The sequence below is a fragment of the Etheostoma cragini genome, chromosome 22 (genome assembly GCF_013103735.1).
Source record: "Etheostoma cragini isolate CJK2018 chromosome 22, CSU_Ecrag_1.0, whole genome shotgun sequence".
Lineage (NCBI taxonomy): Eukaryota > Metazoa > Chordata > Actinopteri > Perciformes > Percidae > Etheostoma > Etheostoma cragini.
In genome coordinates, this window is record NC_048428.1 from 1,655,988 (window position 1) to 1,665,488 (window position 9,501).

Genomic DNA, 9,501 nt, shown 5'->3' on the forward strand with positions numbered 1-9,501 from the left:
CCCCCCCCCCCCCCCCCGCCAACCCACACCTTAAATGCATTAATGTTTTTTTCCTGTCTTTGCTCAGTCCAATGCTCTCCCTAGCCATGTGAAGATCACCGTCTCCCGACAGACGTTGTTTGAAGACTCTTTCCAGCAAGTAAGAGGGTCCAGAGTGCAGAAATGCATCACAGCCTACGTGCATGGTTTATTTTCAAGTTTGCATATGCTATACATTCAAACATTTCTGCCGACGGTGCTTTTGTCATTTGCTGATGTTGTGTTTTAGCTGATCTTCTGTGTTTTCTCTGTTTATTAGATCATGGCCCTGAAGCCTTACGACTTGAGGAGGAGACTCTATGTCATCTTCAGAGGCGAGGAGGGTCTAGACTATGGTGGCTTAGCCCGGTAATGAAGACAATAAAAATTGTTTAATATTATCTCATATATAATTTTTTTGTTTTTTGGCTCAAACTAGCTTTTTGCAAACGTAAATAGTAATGATTATGTGCAACTCTTGTCTCTCCCCTTTCTCTTCTCTCAATTTCTATCCTTACCTCCTCATTTCCATCCACTTTTCTATTCTAATACATCCGCCCCACATACACTCGTCCTCTCTCATTGCTTCTGTTTTCTTTTGGTCCCACACCTCACTTTGCAGAGAGTGGTTCTTCTTGTTGTCCCATGAAGTGCTGAACCCCATGTACTGTCTGTTTGAGTATGCCGGAAAGAGCAACTACTGTCTGCAGATCAATCCGGCCTCTGCTATCAACCCGGACCACCTCTCCTACTTCTGCTTCATAGGCCGCTTCATCGCAATGGCAAGTTCACATGCTGCCCACACATATGCAAGCAGTCACGAAAACACCTACGCAAACATATGGAAAACAAGCTGACTAAGATTCTGACTTAATGACTAATGCTTCTAAGATAGAACTTTTAAACCCCAAAAAACTAAAAAGTTTAGGTGTATTTTGTTACAAACTCAAATGTACTTTGACACTGTGCACAGTCTGTATGTGTTTTACATTTGTTCAGAATGTCAATGTTGAAACATGTTGCACAACTCTTCTCATTATACATAATACACAAATCCTTTTCAAATTGACCAGCACAGTGAAAAAAAGTTCTCTCTTTATATCTATCTCTTGCCACAGGCACTTTTCCACGGCAAGTTCATCGACACGGGCTTCTCTCTGCCTTTCTACAAACGCATGTTGAACAAGAAATTAATTCTCAAGGACCTGGAGTCCATCGACCCAGAGTTCTACAACTCACTCATATGGATCAGGTAATTTGTGTCTTCAGTCTACACAGCCTTCAGAATGTACATGTGTCTTCTTCTGACCGTAGAGAGCGTGGCACAGAAATGAACATCCGCACATAATTTTAATGATCATGGTACAATCAAACATTTAAGAGTAACCGCTCCTAATATCACAGCACTTTAGTCTGAGTCGAACCGTTGATTAAAGAGCCACTATGAGCTTTCTTAAATAAATCATTCTATCCAGTTTTGAATACTAGTCGATACTATGGAGGCAATTTTGGTCTAAAAAGTATCGCAGTTCGGTACCCAGCCCTACATCTAACACTAAGTAAATATGAAGTGTAATATAAGTTTCAGTTAAAGTTTTGGGGTGAGGACTGTGGCTCAAGAAAACGGGACCGCAACCACAAAAAACGTGATATGGAAAACCAAGAGACCATACAAGAGGCGATTTAAAAATACTATCGCACCGTGGATTAATACTGGGATGGCTACACAACCGTGTGACTCGATTGACTTCAAGAAGTTCACCACACCTGTTGTCTGTCTTCTTTAATCTGTTGGCTGTTGAGGTTTTTTTCCTGGAACACGTCAAACACATTCTGCACTCAGTGCGGCGTTTTGTCTTGACTGCTTACTTGTCTAATATATCATATTACATATCTGTGCTCATCATATGTACATTGTTTGTACTGGTGTTATTGTTGAATACATTGCGAATACATATTTCTAAAAATGTATAATGTTTTTGTTGAGCTGTTAATACACAATACTTTTCCTGGCCTTTTTGAATCCCCTGACCAATAATATAATAAATAATGGATGGAAACTTGGATATCTTGGATATAATTATTAATTTAATTTTTGCACATGATGAGCTGATTTGATTATGCTGTGGCAGCAACCCAATCTCATTTCTCCTCAGGGACAACAACATTGAAGAATGTGGTCTGGAGATGTACTTCTCCGTGGACATGGAGATCCTGGGAAAGATCACTTCTCATGACCTCAAACCTGACGGCGTCAATGTTCTAGTTACTGAGGAGAACAAGGAGGAATATATCGGGTACAGTATAAGCACTGTTTGATCATTAACAGGAAATATGTCTGACATCAGGATCTCATCTTTGTTGTCCTGCTTGCAGTCTAATGGCAGAGTGGAGGTTCTCCCGCGGGGTCGAAGGTCAGACCAAAGCTTTCCTGGACGGCTTCAACGAGGTGGTTCCACTTCAGTGGCTCCAGTACTTTGATGAAAAGGAGCTTGAGGTGAGCACCATGACCTGATGCTGGTAATGCAGTAACCATCCCTGTTCTATTTGGTGATGTTATTGACCTGTGGTGTCCTATTTTGTGGTGTGTTTGTTTTAATCCCAATAGCCTACCCCATGCCAAAGAGCTTTCAACCCATTAGCCAGTACTCAAACAAGATAAAATACCGTGGTTGTTTGTAGAACTCGCTTCTGGTGGGCCAATTCTTTTTACTTGAGTTTATTTGCTTTGTGTTCTATATGTCATTTATGTACGTGTTTGGCCCAGGTGATGCTGTGTGGCATGCAGGAAGTAGATCTTCAAGACTGGCAGAGGAACACCGTGTACCGTCACTACACAAGGAACAGCAAACAGATCATCTGGTTCTGGCAGGTACGGTCATTCGAACACTCGGGCTGCCAGGACATCTTCCCTCTGGTTAATACACTTGTCACAACACCACTGTTACCAGTTACTTGCATTTGATTGATTGATAACCAGGCATTTTAATAGAAAAGATATTCTTAGATTGGGTTTACATCCGAAATATTGCCGAATAGGTGCTTTTGCTGTTGGCTTGATACCAAGTCAGTGCACTGCTGCTGTACAGAGCAGAACCTTCAGCTTGGGCTTCATATCCCACTCGGAGCGTTTCAGAAGTGTATCTTTAGTTCTTTTTTTTTCTTTTTTAGGGGGGGGGGGGATTTGGGGCATTTATAAAATAGGATAGCAGAAGAAAGGAAAGGGGGGAGGGAGGGTGGCTGACATGCGGCAAAGGGCCGCGGGTCGGACTCAAACCCGGACTGAGCCTCAGTATATGGGGCGCACACTCCAGCTGTTGAGCTACCAGGGTGCCCCATGGATTTTATCTCTATAAAAAAGAAAGAAAAAGAAGCAAAACAACGAGGGAGGGATGGCGGTGGTCGGGTAATGTAATCGTGTATGCCTGAACACCATGACACCCCTATCTTCCACCGGGTGCGTGTGTCTGCGCTGCGTTCCGGAGGCTCCATGACCCCCCGCGAGCAATCGCTGCCGTTCAAGTTAATGCTTAATATTCCGCCAGCCGCGTCCCGGAAACAGCGAGACGACAGTATCAAGTCAGTTTACCAAAAGACCCCCCGAATATTGTTTACAACACAACAGACAACAACAGATTGATCTTGGAGGTTGAAAAACGTAATACGACACCACAGAACTTTTTTTTTGTTGGTTTAAGCGCCAGAAAAGAGAAGGCTTGGAGTTTAATTGCAGGAGCACTTGGAGTGGAAGGTAGAAACTAGTAAACAAGTCGTTGTCTTGTAAAGTCCTTGTAGAGACAATATAATCTGCGCGTCGGGTAGTAGGACGCTCCGCTCCTGTGACGCTCACGGTGTGGTATGGTGCGTGGGGGAAGGCGACTGCGCTACCACTGAGCCACAGCCGCCTAACTAAGTGTGTGTGTGTGTGTGTGTGTGTGTGTGTGTGTGTGTGTGTGTGTGTGTGTGTGTGTGTGCGCACCCCTGCAGCTGGTGAAAGAAGTGGACAACGAAGTGCGACTGCGGCTCATGCAGTTTGTCACTGGGACCTGCAGGCTTCCTCTCGGCGGCTTCGCTGAGCTCATGGGTCAGTGACACACACACACACACACGAAGAGTGACACATTTACAGCATAATCATTCAGACACTAAGAGCTCCAGATGCTGACTATTTTCTGTTACAGTGGTCTCACCAGTCATCTTCTTTTGCGTTGCAGGAAGTAACGGGCCCCAGAAGTTCTGCATTGAGAAGGTGGGGAAGGACACGTGGCTTCCTCGGAGCCACACTTGGTGAGTAGAATGCGTTCTTCTATTCTTGAGAGCCTTTACAGATAGAGCAGGTCTAGAACACACTCGGGTGTCTGATGACCGGTTGGGGTTAAAATGAAGAGGGGCAATAACAGTCACAAAAAATACTAGTTTGTAGCAGTTCATGGAAAAGCACTGTGCGGCGTTACTTGGGCGCCATGTTTTACACTGGATTCTTACTGGCTTATGGCAATCACTAACACTGGTTCATGTTCAAGTTTGGCAGAAAAGTTCATCATAGAAGCTGCAAGTTAAACCTGTTCATATCAGAATGGAAACACTGTTTATAACCAATTCATGTTGTTTCAAGCATCTGACCCTTGACATTCATATTCCGTCCACACTCTTTGTCTTGCAGTTTCAACCGTCTTGACTTGCCTCCTTACAAGAGCTTCGAACAGCTGAAAGAGAAGCTGCTCTTCGCCATCGAGGAAACGGAAGGATTTGGCCAAGAATAAAGGGAGCAGTCCTTGTATTTCTCTCCCTCCCCAAGTAAAACAAACAAAAAAAGAATTGCACAAGATAACCACCAATGTATATAAGCTATTTTGTCATTTAAAACCAAATCTTAATTTGCAGCATAATTTTTGCCGCAATCCTGTTCTCCAGCCCTTAAATATTATATGATACCCCATCATGAAATATGCAAGCATTTCAGCTCCTCTGTTTGAAAACAGAAATCATGGATATTTTTATAATTTCCTCCCCACTGCTGACTGGCATTTTAAAAGAGACTGAAAGTGTGTTTGAGAGGATTTTATAGTTGATGCGCAATCTTCTTTTAAAGCTCTAGTTCTATAGAGCTGTATAGGGGTTTGGTGCCGGATAACACCCCCCCCACCCATGGACCCATAGTCATTGTTGCAATTTTTTGCGTGCTTGCATGGATGCCTCTGAAGATAAGAAGACTGCTTTGACCACCCGCTAGTAGCACCTCCTATACACACACACACACACACACACACACACGCTTTTTTTCCAATATCAAAAAGGCAAAGTGTCCAGGGTGGACTGATGTGAAGCAGAGGATAACTCTCTCATACAACCCCTCAATAAGACTCTGGACACCAGATCCTCTCTCGGATAATGAAGACGTTTTGTGGAGAAACGCTACTATATCAAAAGGACTATGGGGACTGTTATTCTACATCAAAGGTGTGTGTGTGTGTGTGTGTGTGTGTGTGTGTGTGTGTGTGTGTGTGTGTGTGTGTGTGTGTGTGTGTGTGTGTGTGTGTGTGTGTGTGTGTGTGTGTGTGTGTGTGTGTGTGTGTGTGTGTGTGTGTGTGTGTGTGTGTGTGTGTGTGTGTGTGTGTGTGTGTGTGTGTGTGTGTGTGTGTGTGTGATGAAGTCACTGTGGTTTACAGAGCGACAGACATGATTATGCTTATATATGATAACATGAAATGTACTAGGTATCACAGAAGACAAACACCCATGCAGCGCATAAAACTGACATATTAATCATAAAAATCAAAGACAGCGTATATTTGGCCATCTTGTGTTGTACTAAGGTCCAAAGGCCATCTGATTTCATATGAATGTACATTTGAACATGTACCCAACTTATCACCAACCATGAACTAAATTACAACTGAAGCCAATGCTGCATAGAAATCCCAGCATTGTTTGATAAATCTCTATCATTGCGCTAATTCAAAGTTCCACGGTTCTTTTAGTTTTGATCAGTGGTCATAAAGGAGATGACGTATTGAAAAATATATCAAATGTCACGTTTTGAATGATTTGAAATTAGCATCCACAAATTTATTTTTAATATTTGCGTAATTTGGCCAAGTAAACATAAAACAGAATTTTACTGAAAGCATTTACCGGCTCATAAACATACAGTATTGTTGGAAAACAATAATTCTGTCGCATAGTCGCCATAGTTCTGAACACGTAGTGATTGATAAGACCCTAAAGTGCCACACACCAAACAAGTGGGAACTTTCCACGACGCAACTCCTCCGCAGCGCGAGGCCCGTTAGGTGCCTGACACAGCATTGCAGAGCTATATGTTGTGTTTTTGTTTTTGCACCCCCACTTTCCCCTTGTCCTTTCTTTCCTGTCAGTGCTTCAGGGGACATGTCCTTTTTTTTCCCCCCCATGTCTAACTCCATGGTCTCTAAACTGCGGTGCGGATTCTTTCAGTCAGTGGTCTGAACGCAGGCCTTTCTCCTTGTTTTTCTCTAGCATTGGGGTTTTTTTCAGGCCACCGCGAAGCAGCAGAAAGCTGCTTTAGGCTTTTTCTAGGAGTAGCTTGCGATTACTCAACTTATCGGTCATGTATATAACACGTATTCAGCTGGACGGAGGGACGACCGTATGAAGAAAAACATTTTCTGGAGCAAAAGGCGCTGACTTTAAAAGAGAGGTCGAACTGCATAACTTTGTGCTTCCTTTTGAACAGAAACCTGTAATCAAAGAAAATCAACTGTGTATGTGAATATTCATTGTATAAAGATAATGAAAGCAAATAAAGTACTTAAATATAATTAATTACACAGAGCCGCCGCTCCGTTGATGGAAATCTGTGATGCCTTTGTTCTTATCAGAAATAGATGGGACGTTTCAGGTTGCCTTCAGTGTAGCCAGTAACAAGATGTCACCTGGAGAGGTGTTTTCTCTCAGTACAGAGCTGATTCATGATGCTGTTCATCATTTCAGTACATGATAAGGCAGCAGGGACATAATCTCTGTGCTGACTGCAGTTTAGGCCATCTGAACCGCATCCAAACTGTAACATATCGCGTGTAGATACACACTGTAAACACCAACTACACTGTACAGAATGCCCCTTTACTGGAGACGATGTGTATAGAAGATTCAGTTTTAATCTGCTTTGACCCATTTTAATGAAGAAAGATGGATTTATGAGATACAAATAAAAAAAAAAAGTGAATGAACCCCCCCCTTCATGACCATCCTTTCTCGTTTTTGGCCTCCTGCTCAGCTTTCACAACAAAACTGTTGGCAATTGTTTTCTATTCTTAAAAACCAACCAACATGTTCTTAGTTTATTCTTTGCTTTAATTGGATGGTGCCTGTGAGGAAACCCCCGTTTAATAAATGTATATCTGACCATGTTTACAGTTTGCTGAATTGACTTTAGTTCTGTTAGTGTGACATGATTAAGGTCTCATTGAAACCGGCTTAGTTCACCTTGTGCTAGTGAGGAAAACAGCATTCATTGTCAAGCTGAAGATGCATTTGTGGTCAAGATTTATTTTATTTTTGAATATATTTATATAGATATATATACACACACACTGATCTTTATTGCAACATCTACATTGTCCATTATCAGAAACCATTCATCCGATGTTCCAAAGGCTCGTTCTGTTCACTAATCTGATATAATTTAAAAAAACTAACTGATAAAACATTGGAGAAGCCTTTTGCAATGATAGATGCACATCATGTAATCTGACAACTGCTGCACTGGTTTAAAAAAAAAAAAAAGCAACAATCTTTGCTGGTATTCACCTACGATGACGCAGATACAGTGTGGAAATGAAATTGGTTACATTTCAAACTGATAAGTGTACATGTACTCAGCATCCCTAAGGGGAGAAGAATTCGGACATGAATAAATACACAGAGACCATGCAGATCCTCTCTACTACAGTAAGAGCAAATACTGCATTGTGTAGTTTTAATTTAACTAAAAGCTGAATGATTACAAAAAGTGTTCTATTGTATTAATAATTACAGAATCAGATGTTAAAACGGCATTCTCTTGCAAAGAGTCCAAAAGTCCCCTACGGCGTTGTGTTCCACTCAGTGGTAATAACGGCTTCATCCTAGTTTCTTTAAGAGGTCTACAGCCTCTTTATGGACCTGCAAAGGAACACATCTACAATAAATCAACTGTATGATTCATGCATCCAACATCTGGGTCAAATCAATACAAATTATCACAATCTAGTAGTCTTGGTTCATGTACCGCTTTGTCTTCCAGAGTGTGAGCAGGGTACTCTTTCGCTTTGGTCAGATAGAACAGAGCTTTCTGTTTGTCCTTCATGCCCATGTAGGTTTTTCCGAGCATTAGCAGGTTTTTACTATAGAAGTCTGGATCCACTGAGAAGAGAAGGACAAAAAATGTATATTAGTTGGGATGCATTTTTAACCCGTTAAAGAAATCATGTACAAGCATAATTACAGTCTGTCTTGATAAGCTGCAGCCAACCAGAGAACAACAATATTTCAGTAAATGTCTGGGACTTTATGAGCATGTTTTACCTTCTTCAGCTTTCAGAAAGAATCCCAGAGCCTGAAAAGTGTCAGAAAAACACGACGTCATCCAAATGTGTTAAAATGTTTCTCTCTCCAAAAAAGTAACAATGAACTGGCCATTACAGCCTGAAGCTGTCAGAACAGTCAGCCATTGTGTGGTTAGTAACAAAACAAAGGACAGAGACAAAGCAGTCCTCACCTCCTCGTATGTGGACGTCGGCGGCGATGAAAAAATGACCGCCGCCACTTTGCGTTGATACCAAGGCAGCTCAGCAAAAGCAAAGCACCTAGGAGGGAGAAGACATACAGATTCTCCCTGGATAATAAAACTCTCATGATATAACACCGAATTATTTGGTACAGTAGTCCATCTTGGACAGAAGGTCTGAGATTGCAAAGATTTTCATCTTTAAAGGTGCTCTAAGCGATGTTGGGTGCTGTCACTTCTTATTGACGTTCAAAGTAATAGGCTTGTTCGAGATGAGCCCAATCTGTGCAGAATTGATCACCGGCGATCGCCGCCCAATGCATGCTGGGTAGATTTGGGTCCGATTTGATCCCGACATCATGCACACGAGGCGACGATGACCTCACGAGAGCAAGGCGGCCGCAGTTCTGAGACCCGGGCAGCGCTGTTGCTTTTCACCGACTGCAAGACCCAAGCGGACCCAGAGCATGCTGGGAAGCGCCGGCCTGTCAGCTGATTTAACAGCTAATTTGTTCAGAATCAACTCAACATGATGATGTTGTTTATGAACTTTTTAAAGTATTTGAATCGGAGGGATTTTAGATAGATAAATATTTGTTGATCCCAATAAAACGGGAAATTATAGTGTTTCATTACACACAGGCAGCTAGCAGATTGTGAGGAGATGTTTTTTACAGTGTGTTCAGGGGACAGGCAGCTAGCAGATAGTGAGGAGATGTTTTTTACAGTGTGTT

The 9,501-nt window shown here is 42.2% G+C and overlaps 2 protein-coding genes across 2 annotated transcripts in view; one reads left to right on the forward strand and one right to left on the reverse strand.

Moving 5' to 3' along the window:
• The window catches only part of LOC117938194 (NEDD4-like E3 ubiquitin-protein ligase WWP1), a 29,037-nt gene extending 23,617 nt beyond the window's left edge, over positions 1–5,420 (forward strand). The window contains exons 16-25 of the mRNA XM_034862682.1: positions 68–139; positions 299–387; positions 641–800; positions 1,137–1,270; positions 2,175–2,315; positions 2,395–2,515; positions 2,786–2,890; positions 4,006–4,102; positions 4,233–4,305; positions 4,682–5,420. Coding sequence (XP_034718573.1) covers positions 68–139; positions 299–387; positions 641–800; positions 1,137–1,270; positions 2,175–2,315; positions 2,395–2,515; positions 2,786–2,890; positions 4,006–4,102; positions 4,233–4,305; positions 4,682–4,781 — 1,092 coding nt within the window. The 3' untranslated portion in view covers positions 4,782–5,420. The remainder of the gene's footprint in view (positions 1–67; positions 140–298; positions 388–640; positions 801–1,136; positions 1,271–2,174; positions 2,316–2,394; positions 2,516–2,785; positions 2,891–4,005; positions 4,103–4,232; positions 4,306–4,681) is intronic.
• Positions 5,421–7,936: 2,516 nt separating this feature from the next.
• The window catches only part of LOC117938243 (regulator of microtubule dynamics protein 1-like), a 4,988-nt gene continuing 3,423 nt past the window's right edge, over positions 7,937–9,501 (reverse strand). Inside the window, exons 4-7 of the mRNA XM_034862764.1 lie at positions 8,759–8,944; positions 8,566–8,596; positions 8,270–8,403; positions 7,937–8,163 (exon numbers count right to left, since the gene is read on the reverse strand). Of these exons, the coding sequence (XP_034718655.1) occupies positions 8,122–8,163; positions 8,270–8,403; positions 8,566–8,596; positions 8,759–8,944 (393 nt within the window). The 3' untranslated portion in view covers positions 7,937–8,121. The remainder of the gene's footprint in view (positions 8,164–8,269; positions 8,404–8,565; positions 8,597–8,758; positions 8,945–9,501) is intronic.